The sequence below is a fragment of the Dendropsophus ebraccatus genome, chromosome 3, assembly GCF_027789765.1.
Source record: "Dendropsophus ebraccatus isolate aDenEbr1 chromosome 3, aDenEbr1.pat, whole genome shotgun sequence".
In the NCBI taxonomy this organism is placed as follows: domain Eukaryota; kingdom Metazoa; phylum Chordata; class Amphibia; order Anura; family Hylidae; genus Dendropsophus; species Dendropsophus ebraccatus.
Window position 1 is genome coordinate 84,883,263 of NC_091456.1, and position 26,575 is coordinate 84,909,837.

The following is a 26,575-nucleotide window of genomic DNA, read 5'->3' on the forward strand; positions in this document are numbered from 1 at the left end:
CCGGTCACGTGATGGTCCGGGCTGCAACTCGCGGATCCTCTTCTTCCGGTTCGGTGACGTCACCATAGCGGGCCGGCGTCGGCTCTCCTATTAGCAGCAGAGCACTAAACCCTGACTGGCTTGGTAGCGTGTAGCCAATCAGGGTTCAGTGCTCTGTGTCCCTGCTGTACCAAGTTAGCCGGGTGCTGATGTCCCCGACCCCCCTCCTTCATGTATTATCACCCCGATCTCTCCCCCGGCCCTCTGTATAATTACCCCGATCTCTCCCCCGGCCCTCTGTATAATTACCCCGATCTCTCCCCCGGCCCCCCTCCTTCCTGTGTATACAGTCCTATTCAAAGATCGCTCAGCCCCCGGTGTAACTGCTGCCTGCGCTGGCCCCGATCTCCGCACCTGTACTCAGCTGACAGGCGCTGTGTAAGTGAGTGCAGGAGAGATTTCTTCCTTGCTTCGTACACAGCGCCTGTCAGCTGAGTACAGGTGCGGAGATCGGGGCCAGCGCAGGCAGCAGTTACACCGGGGGCTGAGCGATCTTTGAATAGGACTGTATACACAGGAAGGAGGGGGGCCGGGGGAGAGATCGGGGTAATTATACAGAGGGCCGGGGGAGAGATCGGGGTAATTATACAGAGGGCCGGGGGAGAGATCGGGGTGATTATACATGAAGGAGGGGGGTCGGGGACATCAGCACCCGGCTAACTTGGTACAGCAGGGACACAGAGCACTGGTTTAGTGCTCTGCTGCTAATAGGAGAGCCGACGCCGGCCCGCTATGGTGACGTCACCGAACCGGAAGAAGAGGATCCGCGAGTTGCAGCCCGGACCATCACGTGACCGGACCGGAGATCTCCTTGGGGGGCCAAAAACAGACAGGTAAGTATATTAGGAAAGGGTTAACCTTGGTTAACCCTTTCCATTGCTAATTTATAGATTTTCCCTGGAATACCCCTTTAAGCAAAATATGACCATATTGGGGCTGATGAACTAAAACCCATTTAACTTTTAAACAGACAGCGTGGCCCAGATTTCTCAATCAGAGACAAAAATCAGATGCATTAGGAAACAAGCAGTATACAGTACAAGTAGGTGCACAGACATCCCTCCTCTCCAGCCAATGCATCAAAAGGGATCGCACCATTCCCAAACCAGTCAACACCTCAAGGTAGGGCTGGGCAATAATGGCCTAAATCAATATCGCTGTTTATCGTACATGTAGCCGCAGTAACAATAAATTGAACGATAATTATGACACGCCCCTTTTAAAGCCACACCCCTTTGGAAAAAAACTAAACAAAAAAAAAACATTTTCTGATTGTAATACAAACGTGGATTTGTTCAATATAACCATGTGTAGCAAACTTTACAAGTAATACACAATGTTTTGGCATCATCTGCTGAGCACACACTGGAGGGGCAGCTGCTGCCTAGATGCAGCCTGTCAGATCTCCAGCCTTCCTCTTTAGCCCCCCGCAGCAGGAACTTCCATCCCTTGCATCAGTATATGAGCGCCCTGGCTGGGGACGAGGTAAATCGGAGGATCAGCTTTCCAGCCCCCACCTCTCCACCCAAAACCCTTCTCTCTCTCTCTGCACCAGAATGCTCGGCACCCCGCACTCAGGGTAGGTGCAGCAGGTAGAAATGTGAGGGTGACGTTAACCATTGTTAACAATGTCCTGGACCGAGCGTCACACATGGCATGAACTGCACAAAAATGGCCTAACAGGGAAGAGTATCACAGCTAGAAAGATTGCACCTCAGTCAACAATCGCATCATCAAGAACTTCAAGGAGAGAAATTCCATTGTTGCCAAAAAGGCTCCAGGGCGCCCAAGAAAGACCAGCAAGCGCCAGGACCGTCTCTTAAAAGTGTTTCAGCTGCGGGATCGGGCTACCAGCAGTGCAGAGCTTGCTCAGGAATGGCAGCAGGCAGGTGTGAGTGCATCTGCACACACTGTGAGGTAGAGACTCTTGGAGCAAGGCCTGGTCTCAAGGAGGGCAGCAAAGAAGCCACGTCTCAAAAAAAAAAACAAAAAAAAAAAAACATCAGGGAAAGACTGATATTCTGCAAAAGGTACAGGGAGTGGACTGCTGAGGACTGGGGTAAAGTCATTTTCTCTGATGAATCCCCTTTGCGATTGTTTGGGACATCTGAAAAACAGTTTATTCGGAAAAGACGAGGTGAGCGCTACCACCAGTCTTGTCTCATGCCAACTGTAAAGCATCCTGAAACCAATTATGTGTGGGGTTGCTTCTCAGCCAAGGGAATCGGCTCTCTCACAGTCTTGCCTAAAAACCCAGCCATGAATAAAGAATGGTACCAGAATGTCTTCCAAGAGCAACTTCTCCCAACCATCTAAGAGCAGTTTGGCGATCAACAATGCCTTTTCCAGCATGATGGAGCACCTTGCCATAAAGCAAAGGTGATAACTAAATGGCTCGGGGAACAAAACATGGAGATTTTGGGTCCATGGCCTGAAAACTCCCCAGATCTTAATCCCATTGAGAACTCATTGTGGCCAATTCATCAAGAGATGGGTGGACAAACAAAAACCAACAAATTCTGACAAAATGCAAGCATTGATTGTGCAAGAATGGACTGCTATCAGTCAAGATTTGGCCGAGAAGTTGATTGAGAGCATGCCAGGGAGAATTGCAGAGGTCCTGAAGAAGAAGGGTCAACACTGCAAATATTGACTTGCTGCATTAACTCATTCTAGCTGTCAATATAAGCTTTTGTTACTCATAATATGATTGCAATTATATTTCTGTATGTGATAAAAAACATCTGACAAACTCACATAAAAAACAGAGGGCAGCAGATCATGTGAAAATATAAGATTTGTGTCATTCTCAAAACGTTTGGCCATGACTGTATAAAAAAACATGTAAACAAATGTGGGGGATGCCAAGTATCTCAGATCAGATATAGGAAACCTACCCTGAAGTCAGACCATCAATACGTTTACTGGAAAACATGAGTACAAAACAGTTCCGCTTATGAGGGAATGCCCAATCAAATAAATATTGGGAGGGTATGGTGCGTTTACACAGAGATTTACCTGACAGATTTTTTAAGCCAAAGCCAGGAACAGACTACAAACAGAGCAGGTCATAAAGGAAAGACTGAGATTTCTCCTCTTTTCAAATACATACCTGACTTTGGCTTTAAAAATCTGTCAGATAAATCTCTGTGTAAACACACCATGAGACTGGCATTTCAGTAATAACTATCTAACAAATAGAGACATACGCATTCCATCTTCAGAACTTTTATTACCCTTTTTTGCTGGTGAAATTAAAAGTCTATGTTTCAATCTGTCATCAGTACCATTCAAATAACCTTCCCTTTCCTGCCTGGTCCCATGGGATTCCAGAGAGAGGCAGGAATTGCATTTTTGGGGGGGAAATTGAAGCACGCTGATGCCATCATTACATTCATACATAATATATGCAGTCCTGAGAACAAGAAGCACCAGTTGCTAAATCGATCCAATAATTTTTGATTGACTGATACAGGTGAAAAATGCATTGTTAAATTTAAAAAGGTTTTTCATTGTTACTCCTACAGATTATACAAAACAATCTCAAGATCCATTTACGGTTTGCTAAATAGGATTCTATTTATATACCGTAAATACTATTGCACAAACTTGAGAGTACTTATGTTTATTCTTTATTCTCCACAGTGATTAGATTTCAGGTAGATCAACTAATTCTATTTCTTCTTATTTTCAGTTAAAAAGGCATGTAAATAAATATGCATTGGAGAACCACTTAAGGCTGCAGTAGACAATTAAATTTGCCTTGGCAGCTCTAACTTTGGCTGGCATTTGTTTAATAATTGCCCTGAAAACCCTGCATCAAAAGCCACTCCATAGTTAAACCTTTTCTGTTGGAATCTTGGGTCTCATTTCTGTACATTCACATTCTTCTTTGAATTGATCCTGGTATAAGTCAGTCTGTGTCTTGAGCCCTTTCTCTTGACAGGTAGGACAGCATGCAGTAAGGCCTCCTGCATGGCACGTCGAGCAGGTTAGGACCAGCTGGCAGCACCGTTGGGTTGAACATAACTTGTACTTGTCCCATGCAATGCCACAATAACGACAGGCTAAGCAAACAAAGAAGTATCAAAATTATTCAAAAGGTCTACTGGATTCAGGTCCGTTTTAAAATGGGTGAGTGGTGTTGCTGGGCAATAGCTCTATACAGGGCTGAAGTGGTGAGGAGCTTTCACACTGGTTATGTGAGATACTACCTGTGTGAGATACTACCTGTGGAGACTTTCTTATCTACATCTGACATAATTGTGGCCCTCTCTCTATTTCTCCATTTTGTTTAGTATGCCTCTCCCATCACACATATACATATATATATATACATATATAGATGCGTATGCATATTTGTACATGTATTTTATTTGCCTTCTGCCTTGCAATCCCTCCAATGTATGTACTTGCTTCCTGCACTTTTAAGTAAATTTGTTCTTACTTTTGTTATGTAATTAATAAAGAAATACTTTTGCTAACATTTGAAGTTATTGTCCAGCATTGTTGTTTTCTATTGGGTACACATAAGGATAACTAGGTCTAGACTGATACAATATGTTTTCACATCTTGTAAATGTACAAGCATTACTGAAACTATACTGTTTGAGAGATAGACTTAGTAATAACCCCCCCCCCCCATGTGCCTGCAAGGTGTATTAAGGGAAAGTGTAATGTTGCATGTCAACAAACAGGTCACAGTTCAGAAAAGAAACCAAGAAGTGCCCAGATCCATGGGAAGAAAAAACGTATAGGGCTATCTTCCCACTTCAGGAACGTGTCCGGCTCGTTAAATAGATGGCCGCTATTTCACTAAACGTCCGCCTTCTTCTAATACGTTCCCGATGTAGGAACATAACTTACAGCTGCAATTTATTTTCACAAAGAAAAACAAATGAAAAAAACACACCACCATTCACAGTTCTATTTTACTACCGTGCTGTTCTTACATCTGTGAATTAAGACTACTGGAAATCAGTACTTACTAGATATGATGTCATCATTGGAAGAAATTGTAAAGCGTCCATCAAACACAAACAGTTTTCCTCGGAAAAATCCATCTGGGAATTTTTCCAGGTATTTATGAATGCCTCCCTTAAGCTGGTATACTTCTCTGCATACAGCCTATTATTGGAGGGAGAAAAAAAAAACACACTATGAATAATGCTTAAAGGGAATCTGTCAAGGCCATACCATGTAGAGCAGTGATTTTCAACCTTTTTTGAGCCGCGGCACACTTTTTATACTTAAAAAATCCCGGGGCACACCACCAACCAAAATAGCACAAAATGACACTAAAACAGTACATATTATACATTTATACTATTATATATTATATATTATAGTATTTATACTCACTCAGTGTGAAACCTGGGCCTGTTTTCTTCTCCCCCCTGTGCTTCTCTCCACCATACTTCTCCCCCCTGCTTCTCTCCTGTGCTTCTCTCCACCATACTTCTCCCCCATGCTTCTCTCCTGTGCTTCTCTCCACCATACTTCTCCCCCCTGCTTCTCTCCACCATACTTTTCTCCCCCTGCTTCTCTCCACCAAACTTCTCTCCCCTGTTTCTCCCCCATCCCCATGTTTCTCTCCCCCCTGCTTCTCTCCCCTGTTTCTTCCCCATCTCCAGGTTTCTCTTCCCCATTGTTTTCTCCTGTTTCACAGGGGCACCATAGTTTGGGGAACTTTCCCCGCGGCACACCCGACCATGTGTCGCGGCACACTAGTGTGCCACGGCACACTGGTTGAAAATCACCGATGTAGAGAGCTGCAGATAGGTGTGGTACTTCAGTTTCCAAGGAAAAATGCAGTTTTATAACTTTGCAAATGGCAATAAGCAAATACATCATTTATTTGATTTCTTTATCGCCTTTCTGCAGTTCTGTACCTGGTCCATATCGCAAATATTCTCTATAAAGATAGGACAGGCAAGGCCACAGGTTCTCTTTTATCTGCTTAAGTGAATACTTATATTCTCCATGGCACAAGTCTGGAACATCTATTCTTACAGCTTGTTGTGCCATTCCTCTCATTCTTGCCAAATAGGTAAGCGAGAGTCACCAGAAGAGGGGCAATTCCCTATGCTGTATGGCAATGTCAGCTTTTATTGGATAGTGTGACACAATGTTGGGAAATGCCCCCAACTGATATAACCCAGATGGCTATTTAGTCATACATTTCTAGTGACAGGAACAGCGCAACAGATATATATATATAATATAAGTAATGCAGTGATGTACAGTATATTATATGTAACAAGACTTGCCATTCTGATGTCTGGAAAAGCTGAGTGATGGCTTTCATTGCACCACTCACAATAGTTCTGCCTAGCATTCCCAGACCCTTGAATGGCCGCCTCCTTAGCAGTACACTCATAAAGGCAGCCATTCAGGGGCTGGAAATGCTTGGCACCAAACCTTCTCAGACATCTGAACAGCTAGTCTACCTAGTTATAAATAGATATACAGTGGTGCCTTGGATTATGAGCATAATTCGTTCCGGGACTGTGCCTGTAATCCAAATCCACTCTTAAACCAAAGCTAAATTTCCCATAAGAAATCATTGAAATGCAGACCATTGGTTCCACACCCCCAAAATAATGATTTTATTCTGAACAACATGTAGAACAGATGAAACAAACAATGAAAAACATCTGGATATGTCATATTATAAGTCACTGTACAGTATAGCAATAAGCTATGTATAGCTGTGTATAATGTATAGTAAGTGCATAAACCTGATAACACAGCAGCAGTTTGTAGATACAGGATGGATCTGCAGATCCCCACAACTCAGTAGTGTAGTACAACAGGCTAGAATAGAGAAGCAGGACTGCTGTCAGAGGTCTGTGTGGTCACATGACCGCAATGGGGAAGGGGTGTGTGTTCAACATGGACCAATCAGTAAGTCAGAATCATAGAGCTGTGCAGGAGGACAGTGACAGATACTTCTATACAGCAGTTTGAAGGAATGAGCAGGGCAGATGTGAGCACAGTATAGCAGCACTCTCTGTATAGGGAGAGAGAGGTTACAGATATGAAGAGATTACCTCCACAGTCCTGTCCCCTGATGTAAGCCCCATCCTGAAGTGGATCTGCTATGATTTGGAAGGTGAGGGAGACTTCCTGGGTCAGAGTACAGTGCTGTAGACCCCGCTATGCAGACCATGCCCCTCCTCCACTCCCCCTCCCACCCAGTACAGGGAGCTCTTAAACCAAAGCAATGCTCTTAATCCAAGTTACAATTTTGAAAAACTGTGAGTTCTTCTTGCAAAATGCTCTTAATCCAAGTTACTCTCAAACCAAGGTACCACTGTATATTTTATATATAGCTGTACTACTAGGGGGTATGGCCATTCAGTTGCATGGGAAAGCTGGGCTCTATTACTCTTGGGTACCACAACAACAATTACAGGTACAAAAAAGCAAGATCCGAGAGAAAAGAATTTCTATAACCTAAGACCTTGACACTATGGCAGCCAGCATGCTGCACCTGAATCTCAGGGTTCCTAGAAGGTCATAGTTCACATGGCATTGGTCTGAGAAATCATTCCATGACATGAATGAAAAAGGCGCACATTACACCTTAAAATGGCGCAAATGTGCCATTTTAACAGGTGAAATGGCACAGCCATTCGTCTGCCTAATTTTTGACACAGCTTTTTCATAAACCAACTTTCCATCTGGTTATACTATCAGCCTACAAGTGCAGTCTGGATTCTATGAATGAAGCCCTCATAGATGCTCTGTATTCTTTTAAAAGGCATCAAAGGGGAACCGATGAAGAATCTTCATCTATAAGGCTGCTCTTACAAATACTAACCCAACTGTACAGTGCAGTGGCCTTGCAGCTCTCCGGCATCATGTATCAATATGATGCTGGGAGAGATGTAAGTGTTGTCAGTGGGACTTTACTGAATAAAGATTTAAAACCTTCACCTCTCATAAAACAAGAATAATTAGTTCTCAAGGTGCCCCTCTAGTGCATTAAAAATTATGATGCATGGTGTGTAGTAAAGTAAAGGCATTTATTAACATAGTATATAAGAAACACACATAAAAGCAAATAAGATAAAATACTATGCTAAAAGAGTCCCCACTAGAATATGCCGCAGGGCCCTTGCAGTATTGCACAGTTGAAGTCAACAGAGACAATACAGTTCGTTTGCGGTACTATACACCATGCTTCAAAATTTTTATGCACTACAAGGGTACCTTGAGGACTAATCATTTTTATTTTATGTGTATCATGATTCTGGTCACTGAAGGTGGATTTTATTAGTTAACGTCTGTTCCCCTTCTATAGATCTGTGCGCTGTACCATTACTTACTATTTTACTTACAGCTCTCCCAGAATCATATTGATACATGATGCCGGGAGAGCTACGAGTCCACTGTGCAGCTTCACGCTCTGTAATCTGTGTAGATCACAGCGTGTGAGAATAGGGCCTAATAGCTTTGAAGCCAAAGCTACGTGTGGATCATAATGAATTGCATAATTTGAAGACCAGATGCTATTTCTGCTTTTTTTTCTTTTTTCAATCCACTCCTAGTGTGGGTTGAATTCAAAGAGAGGGGGAAAAGGTAGAAGCAGCAGCTATTCTATATATTATCCAATTCACTATGACTCAACCTGGTTTTGGCAAGAGTTGCTGAGAAGGAAAAACACACACTGCAAAACTGTAATGAGTATAAGCAGGCCAAAGCTGTCTTTTAACATATGCATTCAGACTGCGTTCTGAACATTGTGGAAACTATGCCCCCAGTTCTCCCCCCAATAGTTATGCAATGTTGCTGATGGTCCTGCAGTCTGAATGCACATTTTTGTTCACAAAAACACACCATGTTAAAGCTGGACCACACCGGTGTTACCACTGCTATACTAGAAGGCATATGCCAGCATTGGAAATTTATAAATAGAAAATACAATGCTATCTAAGCTCACCACACTCCCCCAGTGTCCTCCTGCAATATCTTTGGGTCCCCTGTTGAATGATCCAATCACCAATTCTGAGACTGACATATCTTAGGGCCCTATTCCACAGTAATGATAATCGGCCCGATTTAGCCGATTATCGCTCGTGAAATAGAAAGAACGATCAGCCGATGAGTGAGTCATCGGCTGATTGTTCATTTAGAGCCAGACCTAAAATCATCGTTCCCCCACCGTGCATCGCTACGGTTGAATAGGGGTGCGCGGCGGGCGACCGACGATTTGAGAAGCAGCAGCAGCATACATTAGCTGTCAGGTCTTCTCCTCCGCTCAGTCTTCCTCCCCTGGTCCCGCGCGCTCTAGCTTCAGAATGGCCGGTCAGCTGACTGAGCGCTCAGCCAATCACAGGCCGGGACCCCTGCGGCCTGTGATTGGCTGAGTGGCCTGTCATTCATTCCGCTCAACGATCATCGGGCCGTGGAATAGGCCCAGTAAACGAGCGACGATCTAGCAGATCGGCGCTCGTTTACATCGTTGATCGGGCCCTCCTCGGCCCGTGAAATAGGACCCTTAGCAGTGACAGCCCACTTAGCCAGTCACTGAGACAGGGCAGTGCTGTGGCCAGTGACTAGCCGAGCAGGCTGTCACAAATTAGACTCACAAGTGGCGGAGGGATCATTTAATAGGGAGCCAAATACACCACAGGACGTACCCCGGTGAGGTAAGAATGGCATATTTTTTGTATAACTGCAGCAATATATAATAAATAAAAAAAAAAACACCAGAGGACCCTTTTAACACAACTGTGACATGAACTATTATATTAGAAAATTGCTTAGTATAGATTAGTAGCAGCAAATTTTATATTTGCTGCTACTAATCGATACTAAGCAATTTTCTACATTCATGCAAGTCTAAGCATGGGAACATATTCTAATCTAGATAAAGTATTTTACTATTTTTCAGCATTTTCATCTTTATATAACGAGCAACTGGACAAATTTACTAAGGCTACCCAATACTTAGACGAGCCAGTCTAAGGATGTGCACAACGGTCATGATGTCTAATAACACTGGTGAATCTTTGCCCTTTCCCAGTGAGCCAGGCAGACAAGGCCCTAAAGTGTCTAACATAGTAGATAATAAGGCTGCATTCCCACATGCTGTATATATGGTCTGTAGGAAAACTGTGTGGCACAGACTTGTTGCATTATAATAAATTATGTTGCAGGGAGCTCCTACAGTTCAGTCCGTTTTATACAGGTTGCCTATGGAATGTATATAAGGAATGTGGGAATGTAGCCCAAGTCACGCATGCGACAATTGGTGCAAACTGTACCGGAATGTTATCTCATTTGCAATAGTAAAGGCCGTTATTACATGACACGTCAGCTCAGCGCTTGCTTTCTCTCGCTTCCAGAGCGAATACTTGCACAGACAGCAAGTGGGGAGGAGCATGAGGGGCCCCAGGGAGCTTAGATCGTCCTGGCTGCCCATTGAAGAGAGCGGTAATCTGCTGCTGCAGAAGACCATCGCTGTTGTGATTGTGATTTTTCAACATGTTGAAAGACCACGATCAGCAATTATGTTATGTTACGTCTGCAAATCGGCCAAGTTCAGACGACATTGGTTTGGTGTAATAGGGCCTTAAAACCTCCTGATGTCTTACTTATCATTCCTAGCATCAATGGTTAAAAATGACAGATATATTGACATCTGGATAAGGAGTTCAAGAAAATGATCATATCACCTTTGACCTGAGATAAGCAGAACCACGTTCACAGCGAATTCCTCCGGTACAGTACATCAAAACAGTTTTATCTCTAAATAAGTCCAGATTTTGATCAACATAGTTTGGGAAGTAGCTGAATTTCCTGATGTCTGGAGCTAAGCAGTCCTGGAACTGTCCCTAAAATGGAACACATCATGTAACATCTATTTTTAATGATGACAGCAAGAAAATGAAGGTCAGTTTACATGTATACATTGTTGGGATTTGAAAGCACACAAATTAAATCAATGACAGAAACATCACTGGTCGTTGGTGCATAACATTAGTTCGACAAAGCCGCCATGTAGTAGCGATACGCGTGGGGTGTCTGGTTCTCTGCTACATTAGGACAGTACATTATCGCCAGGTGGTATGACTATCATGTAATCACGCATTATGCCTCATGCATTGTATGATTCTTTGGTGTTATTGTTTTAGTCCCTATATAGCCTATTAAGCATGTATGTAGCAGTTAGCAACCTCCTGGATTTTAGGAGGATGCCATGTTTTGGATTTTAGATGTTTTTTACCTGTTTGTAGCCGGAACTAATAAAGCTATTTTTGTACAGTATTTCAGGTGTGCGCCTACTTTCATATCCTATGTTCTCCTTTCCCTCTTTAGTTCATGCCTAATTTTCATACTGGGACATGAAAGGGGCATATTGCTGGTGTAGTACGGTATCCCCCTCACTGTCTTTCTTCTCCATAAACAGGCCATGAGGCTGTTTCTGTTTATTAAATCACTAGGTTACCAACCTTCAAACTCCATTGTTAAAGCAAACCTTCAGAAGTTCCCAGACCAGCACTGAGCAGTGAATCCAGCGTGCTCTAACCAGAAACCCTAAATCCTCTGTCTGCTTGTCAGCTCTTCTAGCTCACTCCCTTCATAGGTTTGTATAGGCAGTGTTAGTCCATACTCTTGGCTGCTGACAGGAGGATCACAATCTATCTCTTCCTGCTGTTTATACAGCCCGGCATACAATTGGCTTTTCATGCTGCCTGGTTGCACTGATTCATTTTAAGGCTTCCAAAAATCTATACCCTTTAGAGAGGAGTATAGAGAGGAGTGTGACTTAAGCATGCTCAGGTCTGCTCGCTCTGCATTTAAATGGCGGAGACTGACAAAGTTGGATGTACCCCTAGGGAGTCCTAGAAAAATTCCAGGACTTCTTAGGGCTGCATCCAAACCTAGTAAGCCACTGGTATTTGAATGCTGAATGAGCAGACCCGAGCATGCTTGAGTAGCGCTCATCTCTAAAGTGCATTATTTTACATTTAGAAACATTGAACTGCAGTGTCTATTGTTTTGACCACTTACCTAGTAAAGCTCAATAATGTTCCATGTTAAGGACACCTTCACATTAACCCTATTGAACATTTTTGTGTGATCAGAAGACAAACCTTGCCTAACAAAACTTCTCCTAGGTCAGTAAAAAACATATTAAAACTGGACCCAGATCCGTGTGGCACACCACTTGTAACCATTCTCTGCTCAGCATATACACCATTAACAACAACCCTCTGCTATTTATCCTTCAGTCTGATGTCCACAGGCAATGTCAGGCAATGTCCACAGCACCACCTTCATCCAGCACCTGTGTGACATAGTCAAAGAAATCGATGAGATAAGTCTGACCCGATCTGCTCTGCCCAGAGTAAAGCCATGCTGGTTTGGATCCATCAACTTGTTGACTGTTCCTAGATTCCTGTTAAAATGGGTGAAAAACTGTGTTTCGTGTTGCCCAATAACAGATGCCCTTTAAATGAATGGTTCATAATTTTTTGCAACTACAAATCCTGCAGCTGTGTCAACACAAATTGAGAAAATCTCATCCGATTATAAACACCTACTATTTTGCTTTCATAGAAGTTGCGGCAGTCCAATAAAATAGTGTCCTTTGCTTCTTTTGAGGCAGACAAATAATTTTCCACTCTGTTATGAAACTCCTCTGGAGTAAGATGTGTGGCTAAAGTAAAAATAAATAATTGTAAGAATATATACAGTGCGCTAACAGTTGTAGCCCCAACCCCTGAGCAATGCTCCCTGCAGAGCGGAATAGCAAAAGAGCTGGGAAATGGTCAAGTTGGGCAATTCATAAACTTGACACAGGAATATCGCTACCTTACTCTGAAAGAGAATGTAGCATAGCAAATTAAATATTCATTTTATATACCCTTTACCATTGGGCACACCTTAGAAATCAAGGAAATCCAGATGTAACCCATTAAAAACTGAAATGGCAGCTCTTTTTAGGGTCACCCAGCTTTCCCAGATGTGGCTGAATGGGTTATTGAATGAGTTTTACATTTCAAAATAGATATCAGCATTACTATACTGATCATAGCTGCCAGCAGTGTCAGGGGGAATGGTCTGCATGGTGGGAAAAGGTGAGAGAGGATACTCCACTAATGAAATGGCTCAGGCCTTAAAGTCTGAGGTCCTGCACATATAGTTATAGAGCTAAGTCAGACAGTGAGAAACTAAAACCTGAACCCTTGCTCTGTCCCATAACCCAGGCAGTCACTGTACTGGTCCTGGTCACTTTCAAGCTCTTCAGCAGCATCCATCTCTCAGGGATCTATTAGAAGGGCCTGATTTTATTCTAGGCTGCTCTTCACCAAGTTTGTGGCAACCCTGCAGTTACACACAGTCAATAGCTGTGCATTCAGAACTCGCCCTGCGGTTTGTTCCTGGTCACTGGTCAGGTTTAGAGGGTTCCAGCTGTAACAAAGATGGCAGCTGCAGGAATTTCCCCTTTGTTTACATACTCCATGTGGAGATGTGCAGCCAGTACATGCAGTTAGGAAAGCAGTCTGGGGCTTCCCTTCCCTTTGGTATGCTGCCCGAGTCCGACTCCCACAATGACAGGAACAGTGTCACTAACAGGAGGAGGATATGTTGCCGAATCAAATAGCGGGTCTGGTCTCCCATCTGTTGGCAGCTGGCCACACCCCCTCTACATGCAGTCTTCTGATAGGCTGCAGGACAGATCTTCCTGCAGTCTACGAGAGGGAATGGCGAAACTAGCAGCTTTTAGGAAGATGCAGATACAGCGTTCTTGCCAGCCGCCGGCCAGAGGTCTTGCACTGAGCTGGCGGTAGTGAGTGGGGCTTCCTTCTTGCCTCCGCGCACCATGCAGCTTAAAGCGACTCTGTACCCACAATCTGACCCCCCAAACCACTTGTACCTTCAGATAGCTGCTTTTAATCCAAGATCTGTCCTGGGGTCCGTTTGGCAGGTGATGCAGTTATTGTGCTAAAAATTTAGTTTCAAACTGGCAGCACCGTGCCCTACGGGAGTGGCCTGGATTGTGTATGCATTAGGCTGCCACAACATCTCTGTCCCTCCTTCCCGCCCTCCTCATCATTAGGAATGCTCCAGGCAGATTGTCTCCAATTCCCCACCTGTTTAGCTCGGCACATGGGCTGGATTGTTAAAGTGCCACTGTCACCTCCTTTTTGCATTCTGACACAGGTGTAAAGGGTAAATTTAGCGGTTTGCATACCTTATTTTATATCATACGTCATGTGCTTGTTCAAGTAAAAAGTGATCTTTTATCAACTGCAGATTGTGTTAAGTGAGCGGGGCCTCACTGCATTAGCGCCCCTTAGCTTCGCCCATGCCACAGTTGGCCCCTGCCCCTCTCGCTGGCCATTGGAACAGGCTGGCCGAAAGGTCTAGACCCCACCCCCTTTACGTCGGCCAACCAATGGGCCAGCGGTGCCGTTGTGGGCTGGGCCAAGTGGCGCTAATGCTAAGTGCCACGCCCACTTAATACAATCTGCAGTTGATAAAAGGACACTTTTTACTTGAACAAACATCATGACGTATGATATGAAATAAGGTATGAAAAACGCTAAATTTACCCTTTACACCTGTGTAGAGATGTCAGAATGCACAAAGGGGGTGACAGTGTCACTTTAAAGAGGACCTGTCACCCCCCATGCCGGGGTGACAGGCTCCCGACCCCCGTTACAGCCCCCTATACTCACCTGATCCTGCCGGGTCCCGCTTCCTGATCCGGTCGGGTCACGGAGATATGAGCGCCCGAAGCCCGGCGCGTGCGCTCACAGGAGAGTCCGATGCCCATAGAGAATGACGGAGCATCGGACTCCCCATTCATTCTCTATGGGCGTCGGACTCTCCTGTGAGCGCACGCGCCGGGCTTCGGGCGCTCATATCTCCGTGAGCCGACCGGATCAGGAAGTGGGACCCAACGGGATCAGGTGAGTATAGGGGGTTGTAACAGGGGGTCGGGAGCTTGTCACCCCGGCACGGGGGGGGGGGGGGGGGGGGTCTTTGGGTGACAGGTCTCCTTTAAGGACCTGTGCAATGTTCAGCATGGAGAAAATGTTCCAGTGGCATTCCTAATGATGAAAAGGGTGGGGAGGAGGGACGGAGGGGGTGGTACAAAGTTAGGGCACAGATACTCCCGTAGGGCACGGGCTTCAAATTTTTTCAAAGTTTAAAAGTTGTTTTTTTGGACAATAACTGCATCACCTACCGAACGGACCGCAGGACAGATCATGGCTTAAAAGCAGCTATCTGACGGTACAAGTGGTTTGGGGGGGGGGGGGGGTCAGACTGAGGGTACAGAATCACTTTAAAGGGAACACTGCCCCTGAGAACAGCTGTGGTGCGATTTCTCAGAAAAAAAGCAGCAATTTTCTTCTAATTATAAACAACCCCTTTAAAAAATAAAGAATAGAGATTTTTTTTTTTACACTACATACCCTAGTCTAACCAGCAACAAACAGACTGCATCTACGTATACTGATATTTAGCAATAGTCACCATATATTTAAAAGTCCAAGTCTTCCAAGGACACAGCAGAACATATGGTAACATGACGCTACTAAAAAAAATTTTCTTAAAATACCTGTTTCTTTATAGCTAACTTTCTTTGGATCAACACCCATTGGCACAATTTCATGGAAAACCCCAACGCGGAGATCAGGAAAACAGTGGGCTCCTCCATCACTTTTCTGCAAAATCCACATAAAATTAAAACATAAAGTAAACAAAAAAATGTTTAGACTTTATTTTATATATTAGGTGATAGACAGAAACAATTACATTGAAAGGTGACCTTGCATGCACAGGTATTTTTTCCTGAGAACAGACTCCTCATTCTCAGGATCAGTACAGATACTTACAGTCAAACTTCACTGATGATACTTTTATTATACAGTAAAAAACTGCTGCTAAAACTACAATTCCAATCATACCTGGACAACCAAAATCCTCTGGCTTTATGCAGAAAGTCTCTTCGAGGCTGGAAACACACCCAGTTATGTATCTGTATTCTCCCCCTAGCAGTAGCCGCAAGCAAACATATTTTGTACTTTTGACTATTTGGTTATAAAGGGGATTTTGAGCTCTTTATCAAGAGAACAAAATAAATCTCCAACCCTGGAAGATACATTAAAAACGTCAACTACTTTGTTTACTCTACTAACTTGTAGAGCTTGTCAAGTTAAATATATTATATATATATATATATATATATATATATATATATATATATATATATAAATTGAAAGGGGTACTACAGAGAAACTCTCTTTTTCAAATCAACTGTTGTCAGAAAGTTAAACAGATTTGTTAATTACATATATTTCAAATTCTCAAGTCTTTCAGTACTTATGAGCTGCTGTATGCTTTTCAGTAAGTGGTGTATTCTTTACAGTATGACATGGTGCTCTCTGCTTCCACCTCTGTCCATGACAGGAACTGTCCAATTCAAGAAAGGTTTTCTATGAAAAATTTGTTACTGCTCTGGACAGTTCCTGTAAGGGATGCCTCTTAGTAATCCAGCCACCCTGCGCCTGGCACAGACATTGCGTAGCAAATCTACACCTGCCCGGGAGCAGGTGTAGATTTGTGCCATGATTTACACTTGCAAGCAGGCGTAAATCATGATAAATCAGGCACGGGAGAAGGCCACAAGAATGTGTCCCTATTCCGTGACGTACACCAGGACCACATTTTGATAAATGTCCCCCTATAATTTTCAGCAGAGCAGTGATCAGTAGCCTAGAGAGCAAGCTGTGAACAGGAGAGGGAGGAAAGTTTTCTAAATGAATGTATCTGCAAAAATATTTAGGCTGATATCCCCTACATATTACCTATGTTAGTTGAGCAGGGTATACCCTTTTAGACAGAATATTAGACATAAAATAGAATGGTGTTCAATGATGAACACAGCAGAAATACAGTCTGTTATAGTTTTGTGCATGGTTACTTGGCGGTATGTATGCATACATTTGTGACCAAATCTTGGCTCTTACCTTAAAATCTTCTAAGCACATATGTTTAAATAAAGGATGCAAGAGCATTGTGTTGATGTATAGCTTGGTAGCAACTTTGCTTCCCCCTACTGTTCCATTAATTCCTTCTGAAGCTATGCGAATCTAAAAAAAAAAAAAAAATAACAAAAATTAAACATGGCAAAATTTAAGGAAAAAAAAAAAGCCAGCCAGGAACTTCATTTATCAGGAGGTCTGTCAGCCCAAAAGCCAGATGAGCCACTTCCAAGGGATTCATGCACATTTGCAACTAAACTGTAGCATGGCCTTTACAAAAGTCTACTAGTTTGTACCTCCTTATGAGAATTCATAAGGATACATAGTTTTTTTCTGCTAGATGCAAAAAAAAAAAAAAAATTGTGCTATGTAGAATCAGATGCAGTATGTACAGAAGTATTCAACCCTAGAAGTATCTCTTCTGGCACATATTTGTAAAAAGACACCACAAGGTGTCAGCATACAGACTGCCTATGCTACAATGTATGGAGCTGCAGGGGTCCATGTGCCTTAGCTCAGGTCTAAGACCAAGGGACTTGGCTACAGAGTTCAAGGGGGTTATCCATATGTTAGAAAAACATGGCCACTTTCTTCCAGAGACAGCACAACGCTTGTCTACAGTTTGGAAGGGGTTTTGCAACTCTGTTCCATTAAAGTGAATGGAGCTTAGTTGCAAACCACACCTGAACTTGAGACAAACGAGGACACGTTTTTTTAATGTTGGTAATGCTGGATAACCCCTTTAAAGGGAACCTGTAACCCCTGTATGGCCTTTGAACCCACCCTACCCCTGGATACAGTTCCCCATACTTATCCCATCCAGCCATGTACTACTTTTGATCTGATTGGTTAATGTCACGTGTCATGTACTTAGAGTTGTAAAATTCTCTAAAAAAAAAAAAAAAAAATCACCCTTGGACGGCCCCCCGAACCCACCCTACCCCTGGATACAGCCCCCCCCCCCCATATTTATCCCATTTTGCCGGGCCCAGAGATACGACCACCCGCTCATCTGTGCACTCAATATGCAAATGGATCAAGATGAGTCCGACATCCATAGGAAATCACTGCCCGGTGATGTCCTATGGACGTCAGACTCATCTCTACTCATTTGCATATTGAGCGCACAGATGATCGGGTGGCTGTATCTCTGTATCTGGACTGGCAGGATGGGGTAAGTATGAGGGCTGTATCCAGGAGTAGGGTGGGTTCGGGGGGGGGGGGGGGGGGGGCTGTCCAAGGGTGATTTTTTTTTTTTGAGAATTTTACAACTCTAAGTACATGACACGTGACATTAACCAATCAAATCTAAAGTAGTATGGTCATATGAGGCAAAGAATTCAGACAACTCTTGCATGACCTAGTTGACCCTACATATCTCTGCATTGGCTGATTAACATACATGGCTCAGTGCTAGAAGCCTAGCCCTGTACATTAGTAAATTACAGGTTTGCACGTATGAACCTGCTGTTATGTAACGGTAGGCGTTCTGATGCAGATTCCGTTGCCCCGTTTTGTTGTGATTCATACAAATATGTAAATAGGATACTTTGGTGCACTCTGGCGTACCCCTTCCCTTAGTGCTGTGGCTAAACTACAATGCCCATCATGCCTAGACAACCAAATATATGGCTTTGGCTGCTCAGGTATGATGGGAATTGTAGTGATGCAAAAGCTGAAGTGTGAAGGTTTGCTATCACCAGTCTAGACTGTAAATCAAGGCCTGTGGTAACTGACTGTCTTACTGACAGTTGTCTCTTTGCTGGATCTCTCCAGCAAGGTTTCTTATATTCGCTAGTACTGCTTACTTTCCCATTGAGATGCAGCAGCTCACACAAGGTCCTTTGCCAATCACAGATCCACTGCAGGTTACTTATATCACAGTAGCAGTAATAAAGAAGAATTTCCCCTGGTTCACTGAAAAAAAAGATAAGTGAGTCTAATTCAGTACTAAATGTAAATGTACAGAGTTTCAGTTTCACTATAAATAAATAGGGAATAATTGTTCTGTATCGTGGAAGAATTTTGCTAGCACCCTAAATACTTATTTATTTTTGTGGGTTTTTTTGAACTCATGGTTGGGCATATAAAACATATTTAGCTATAAAATTAAAAGGGTTGTCCAGCGGGGAAAATTTTTTTTTTCAAATCAACTGGTGTCAGAAAGTTATATAGATTTGTATTTTACTTCTATTTAAAAATCTCAAGTCTTCCCATAGTTATAAACTGTTGTATGTCCTGCAGAAAGTGTTGTTTTATTTACATTCAGAAACTGTGCTCTCTGCTGCCACCTCTGTCCATGTCAGTAACTGTGGAAAGAAGTAGCAAATCCCCACAGAAAACCTCTGCTGTTCAGGACAGTTCCTGTCTCGGCCAGAGATGTCAGCAGAGAGCACTGTGTCAGACTGAAAATAAAACAACATTTCCTGCATGATATATAGTAGCTTATAAGTATGGGAAGACTTGAGATTTTTAAATAGAAGTAAATTACAAATCTATGTAACGTTCTGACATCAGTTGATTTGAAAGAATTTTTTTTTCCGCTGGACAACCCCTTTAAAAATAAATATACCAAAAATAGAGAAAGGACAAAGGATCTCTTATATAGAGATGGAGAGTCAAACCAGCTGTTTTACAGTTTGTGTAACTCCTTTTGAGGGTTAGAATACCTGACATTTAAAACAACTTTGCATATTCTTAAAGAGGCATCAATATCTAGTATGTTTGATATATTTTATGTTTTTGTGTGGAACTTAAAGTTATAACATTGGCTACTAGGAGTCAATATTTTGAGGTCCCCTGCTTATTGTCCTGAATGTAAATAATTTATACTAATTTAGATGGGGAGACTAGGAACTGAGGGAGGGAGATTCAAAACTCTGCTCCTAAGTTGTCAATCACAGTGCAGAAAGAGAAACGGACATCCAATAGGCACACTAATCTTATATACTTTGTGTATATAATTGTGACATCTATAATTTCATTTTATATTTTTTACAGTATACAGTAAATATATGTATGGTTATATTGAGAAATAGTTTCTTTAGGGTACAAACACACACAGCAGATACGCAGCAGATACGCAGCAGATTTGATACTGTGTTCAGTTATTTAGATCTAATCTGCTGTGTATCGCAGCAGTAAATACGCAGCGTATATGCCGTGTGTGTTTGTACCCTTAATGCACTTTTGCCGGCAATTCACCAAAATTTAGGTAAAAGGTATGCAACTTTACAGTGAATGGCACAATTTAACCTTTTTCTAAAATTGTGCACGTTTTAAATGTAAATTTATGGTAAAAAATTGCGCCTGCGCGGCGTAGTACAGCAGTGGCTTCCCCCGCTGTACTGCGCATGCACAGCATAGTAAAAACATCCGCGTCGCAGACGTGCAATGTCGCCCCCCCCTGGGTGACGTCAGCATGCGGCGCTTTCCAGCCACAAGCCCACTGTGACTACTTAGCTGGTAATTTACATACAGCGCGGGAGATTGTTAAACTAACTTTGCGGTCTATATGTACAGGGGACGCAGGCTACAGGGGTATGTTTGGGAAGCGTGCTGGGTGATGTACCAGCACGTTTCCTTAGCTTTATGGCCAATTTTAGCATGATTGGTTTCCTTTAAAGAGTTACCAGACATAGAAGCGATAAAACTAAAAATATCCTGAAGGCTAATTCAATTTTGAGTCTCGTTTTAGCGTGCAAATGGGAAAGGACAAAAAGTTTTTTTTTCTAGGGGCTTTAGCAGCAATACACTTTTTTATGCCATACTAAATCAAATAGTAGAAAAGCAATATTCCCAAGATGAGCATCTCTTCCTCTATCGTATGGTCCTTTCAGTTAGGATAGCAATGGAGACTTTACACCACTATACTTTCAAAACAAATTTGACATCATCAGGGCACTTCTGCCAGGGACTCTGGCAACTGCCCTGCTCTAGGGGCGAGCAGAGGCATGTTACTAACTTGTTTTTACTTGCCTTACCATTCCCTGCCGTAGGGCAGTTTTGTGGAAAGCCCCTTTAATACGCATATACAGTAGGAAACATGATAACATGACCTCTTAAGGCGAGATTTACACGTACCAGATTCGTAGCGGATATCACACTGCGAATACGGGGGTCGTCCAGACGCTGGGAGCCCCAGAAGCAAGCGGGAGCGTGAAGCAGGTGCAGTATGCTCTGGCCGGCGGGGGTCTAACAGGGCTGTCACTTACATACTAGCAGTGGGATGTCAGCGGATTTTGCTGCAAATTCGCTGCGTGAAATCCACTGCAGATCCGGTAAGTGTGAATCTGGCTTTAAACAGATTTAATTCACTTCTTGTATTACCTTGTTAACTCTTCAGTCTTATAACATGTCATATCTGGAAACCAGTCAGAAACCTTAGAACTGCTCCAAGACATTTCAGTTGAGGCAACAGGGTTATCAGTGCATGGTAAACAGGTAGGAGCAGCAAGTTGTTGTAAAATGTTTCCAGTCTGTTGTAGAACGTCCGCTGCATGCTGGGCAGCTACATGCTTATGAATACTTCTCAGGTCTCTGAACTCTTGGCCACAGCAGTTCCATTTGATAAAACCATCTTGACCATTTGGAAGCGATGTATTTGTTGATTGTAGTTCTTTAACAAGAAGGGCAAATGCCTGTAGGTGAAGAGGATTATTCATGTCCACAGTTTTATATGCATAATAGCTCTGTCTCTCTGGTGCAATCTATAAGTCAGCCACACTCAACTCATTAAAGGGGTAGTGCGGCGCTAAAAAATTATTCACAGAATAACACACATTACAAAGTTATACAACTTTGTAATGTATGTTATGTCTGTGAATCGCCCCTTTCCCTGTGTTCCACCACCCCCGCCCGTGTACCAGGAAGTGTGTGGTGCATTATACATAACCTGATCCGTGTCGAGCCCGTCCGCCATCTTGTGCCAACCGTCATCTTCGGACGGACGAAGATATGCTCAGCCAATCGCAGTTATGCTCAGCCAATTGCGGCTGAGCGGCTGATGACGCGGCGGAGGGGGGGGGGCGGTGGCAGCGATTCAGCCGTCCGTCCGAAGATGACGTTTGGCACAAGATGGCGGACGGGCTCGACACGGATCAGGTAATGTATAATGCACCACACACTTCCGGGTACACGGGCGGGGGTGATTCACGGACATAACATACATTACAAAGTTGTATAACTTTGTAATGTGTATTATTCTGTGAATAGTTTTTTTAGCGCCGCACTACCCCTTTAAAAAGCCTTAGGGTACTATTACACAGAACGATAATCGGTAGAATCAGCCTGATTTGGCCGATTATTGTTCTGTGTAATAAAGACAACAATGAGCCGATGATCGTTGTCATGGGCTGATCGTTGATATAGACTCTGACCTATAATTGTTGGGCGCCGACCGCGCACTGCTACGTGTAATAGCAGTGCGCGGCCCACGATGACGATATGAAAAGAAGAATACATTACCGATGCAGGCTGCAGGGCTCTTCTTCCTCTGTGCTTCTCCCCGGGTCCCGCGCGCACTCCAGCTTCAGAGTGGCATTTCTCAGCTGACAGGCCGCTCAGCCAATCACTGGTCGGGACCGCTGCGGCCTGTAATTGGCTGAGTGGCCTGTCAGCTGACACAGGCCACTCTGAAGCTGGAGCGCGTGGACCCGGGGAGAAGCACAGAGGAAGAGGAGCCCTGCAACCTGGACAGGTAATGTATAACGTTTAAACAAGGGCTGCAAGGACATCAGTAACGATTTCCCTGCAGCCCTTGTTAAACGATTATCGGGCCGTGTATAGGCCCAGTAAACGAGCGCCGATCTGCTAGATCGGCGCTTGTTTACATTTATTATAGGGCCTTCATCGGCCAGTGTAATAATACCCTTAGACCATGGCTACAGCCAAACTCATCTGTACACTGAACTGGAAGCTGTAACTTTCAGAGAGTTCTACTACTACTACTTTAGGGCACCATGGCTCTTTTGCAGTGCCCCTGCAAGGAAGTTACCTTTAATAAATAAATAAATGTTGCAGGTTTTTTTTGTTGTTGATGGAGGTGGGAGTTTTAAGGGGTTTTCTGATTAAAACTTATTTGTCCCTTATCCACAGGAGAGCACTATCTAAGAGGTGTAGGCCTCTTAGTGGATCTGGAGGGACCTGAGGATATACACCAAAATGTACACCTGCGTATAATTTTTGCCTAGTTTATGCCTTTTTCCAGCTTTAAGCTTTGATAAATGAAGCACAGGAGAAGGCTATGCCTCCTCCCCATTGCGCTGTGCCGCCCCTGCTTGCACATCAGGCCAACGAGGCATATGCCATGGAAGAGAAGCAAATCTGCCCCTTTTCTATGGCATACACCATGGCAGCATAAGGAGAGAAGTACTATGGGGGACATTTATCAAGACTGGCGTACTCGGATGCTAGTCTTAGATAAAGCCCTGCACCCTTTTTTTTGACTGGATTTACTAAAAGCTGCAGGCTTCTTAGTAAAGCTGGCCGCTCCGGCTGTATGCCAGGGAGAAAGCCAAAATCTACGCCTTTTCCATGGTGTACACCCTGGGTGCATTGTCAATTTCCCCCTTTAAGATCACAATTTCTTACCGGTTGTTATGAAGATTTAGGGATACTTTGAAACCAGTGTGTGAAAAGGCAGTCTTAATAAATTACCTAGCTTATGAATCAGGTTGGGTGCACACTGCATTTTCCATGGACAACTTACTCTGGCATAACTTTATATCACAATAAAAAAGCCATACTTATCCTTACTCCCGCTTTGTGATCTTCCGGTCCTGGCTGTGTTCCTATTCTCTCTGAGCAGAGACTGGGATGTCAGCGGAAGTTGGCAGAACAGGAACTCAGCCAAGATAGTAAGACCGAGTAGGGGCAAAGTATGGCTGGTTTATTGTGTTATGCCAAGCAGAGACTGTAGGTAATATTTAAGTTGAAGTTATCTGTTTTTTCATCTTGAGGCTGGGTTCACACTATGTATATTTGAGGCTGTATTTGGTCCTCATGTCAGGTCCTCATAGCAACCAAAACCAGGAGTGGATTGAAAACACAGAAAGGCTCTGTTCACACACTGTTGAAATTGAGTGGATGGCCGCCATATAACGGTAAGTAACTTCCATTATTTCAATATAACAGCCGTTGTTTTAAAATAACAGCAAAAATTTGCCATTAAATTACAGCCATCCACTCAATTACAACATTGTGCGGACAGAGCCGTTCTGTGTTTTTAATCCACTCCTGGTTTTGGTTGCTATGAGGACCTGACATAAGTACCAAATACTGCCTGAAATATACGTAGTGTGAACCTAGCCTAAGGGTGCGTTCACACCTACAGGATCCGCAGCAGATTTGCTGGTGCAGATTTGATGCTGTGTTCAGTTATTTAAATGAAATCTGCTGCGGATCCGCAGCAGAAAATCAGCTGCGGAACCGGTAAGTGTGAACGTACCCTTAACCTATAAATGTACAAATACGCAGAGTGAACCCAGCCTTTTTTATTTAAATTGCGTCCAACAACAGAGATAAACATGGTAAAAATGACTTGAGCCTTTGTAGAAGCCTTTAATCCCTTAAGGACGGAGCCAGTTTTCATTTTTGCGCTTTAGTTTTTTCCTCATGTTTAAAAGGCCACTACGCTTGCATATTTTCCCCTACAGACCCAAATGAGCCCTAATTTTTTGCTACACCAATTATACTTTGCAAATACAGACTTAATTTTTCTATGAAATATGCTGCAAAAGCAGAAAAAAATTATATGTGCAGTGAAATTGGAAAAAAAGGTGCAATTCCTTTTATTTTGAGGGGTTTCGTATTTACGCCATTCACCCTATGATAAGACTAATGTTATCTATGTTCCTCAAGTCAGTACCATTACAACGATATGTAACTTGTATAACTTTCATATTATTTGATGGCTTTTTAAAAATTTAAACCTTTTAAAGAAAACTGTGTTTAAAATCGCTCTATTCCCATCCTTATAACGCTTTTATTGTTTGGTCTATGGGGCTGTGTGAGGTGTAATGTAAACAAAAATGCGCAATTTTGCACTTTGGCGGGTTTTTGTGCTCACGACGTTTACCGTGCGAGATCAGGAATGTAATCATTTAATCGTTCAGGCGATTACGGACGCGGCGATACCAAATATGTTTATTTTTTTATTTATTTCTTTTTATTTATAAAAGGGGGGTGATTTGGACTTTTATTAGGGGAGGGGGTTATTTATTAATAAAAACACTTTATTTTCTTAATTGTTTATTTTTTTTGTCTTCTTCCTGGTGGTTCATGTGATGTTTCTTTCCTGGTGAACCCCATTATCTTTAATGAGGACTGTCGGTTTGCTGGGGTGGTGTCCATTATTTTACTGGATAAAATAGGGCAGAATGCAATGGACCCTGTGATTAGAAGCACCTGATGGAGCCTCCAAAAAAGGTGTAAACCCAGCCTTATACATCCCATCAGCCGTATACAATCTGCACTATGTGAATTAAAGAGTAACTGTCATCCGTTACATCATCCGACATGTCAAAAGTTATTGACCCCAACGCGTCTCACTGCTGGGATCAGGAAATATACCTGAACTTATGGCTGTACCTATATTGTCCAGGATATATAAACTCTGAGGGTTCAGATTCAGAGAAAATTGCCTAACCCAAACGGTTTGACAGGCCCACTTAGCAATACTCCCCATTGTTATGGCATGCATGCACAGATGTGATCACGTACCTTCTTTCTTGCATACATGTACTTCTTTCTTGTAGTTGCATCTAGTCCTGCTTTTAAGGTGCTCTCTGGTGTGGGTGCAGCAGACCCATTCAAGTCTACATCAGGAGAGTCCAGGTCACAGCAGTCCAGCTCCTGACACATCTCTGCTCCATTGCAACAGGAAGACAGGGACATTTTTTCTCAGCAATCTCACAGTAAAAGCCCAAAAAGACAATATAAAAAGTATGGCGGTAAGGCACAGGCAGCTCTGAGAACATAGACTTGATGGCTTGTTGCATTAAAAACAAAATATACAAATATAAAATAGCTTTTTAAGATGTGAATAGGATTTCACAATGCAACTTTGGACTAGTTTCCTCAGTACTGGTAAAGTGAACAGGAGGCTAGGGTACTACAATTGTGGGGCTGGACTTGGCTGGTATCACAGCATAGGTGGACATAGCAGCATGCATACCCTGCCTGCACTAAACTGTGAATGAAGCAGCTGCTGAGGAAAGCATGTCAGCGCCCTCCCCCCAGGAAGTCCAACAACTTAGGGACCGGCGGCAACTCTCATCTCTTCTTCACATGCACTCTGTTTCCCTTAGCTTCTTCTCATTCATCATGCTGTGGTCTGCGCTTCCTTGCCAAGGACAGGACTAGATCCCAGCAATAAGAAATGGTCTTACAAAAATACAGTAATAAAAAAATTGTACCTTTTATTTTATTTGTATTTTAACCAATTACCTTAAATAAGGCTATTTAAAAAAAAATGCATTTTTTGTAATTTAGCAAAAAACATCAGCAGAGCTTCTCAATAATTT

General features: G+C 43.1%; 1 protein-coding gene across 1 annotated transcript; it reads right to left on the reverse strand.

The window, feature by feature from the left end:
* Positions 1-957: 957 nt before the first annotated feature.
* TSTD2 (thiosulfate sulfurtransferase like domain containing 2) lies at positions 958-26,272 on the reverse strand. The gene is made up of 9 exons (XM_069964329.1): positions 25,773-26,272; positions 21,381-21,691; positions 18,860-18,968; positions 17,037-17,159; positions 15,626-15,731; positions 12,597-12,712; positions 10,725-10,883; positions 5,028-5,166; positions 958-4,106 (listed from the first exon to the last, which is right to left on the reverse strand). The coding sequence occupies exons 1-9, from the start codon at positions 25,944-25,946 to the stop codon at positions 3,877-3,879; spliced, it is 1,467 nt and encodes a 488-aa protein (XP_069820430.1). The 5' UTR covers positions 25,947-26,272; the 3' UTR covers positions 958-3,876.
* Between the last annotated feature and the right edge of the window lie 303 nt (positions 26,273-26,575).

Excerpts from the sequence above, each read along its gene's own strand:
- TSTD2 (XM_069964329.1), bottom strand. The coding sequence starts at position 25,946 with ATGTCCCTGTCTTCCTGTTGCAATGGAGCAGAGATGTGTCAGGAGCTG. Across the intron at positions 12,713-15,625 it reads AGTTAGCTATAAAGAAACAG|CCACACATCTTACTCCAGAG; the intron begins GTATTTTAAGAA and ends TTTTTACTTTAG. Across the intron at positions 10,884-12,596 it reads ACTTCTATGAAAGCAAAATA|GGACAGTTCCAGGACTGCTT; the intron begins GTAGGTGTTTAT and ends GTTCCATTTTAG.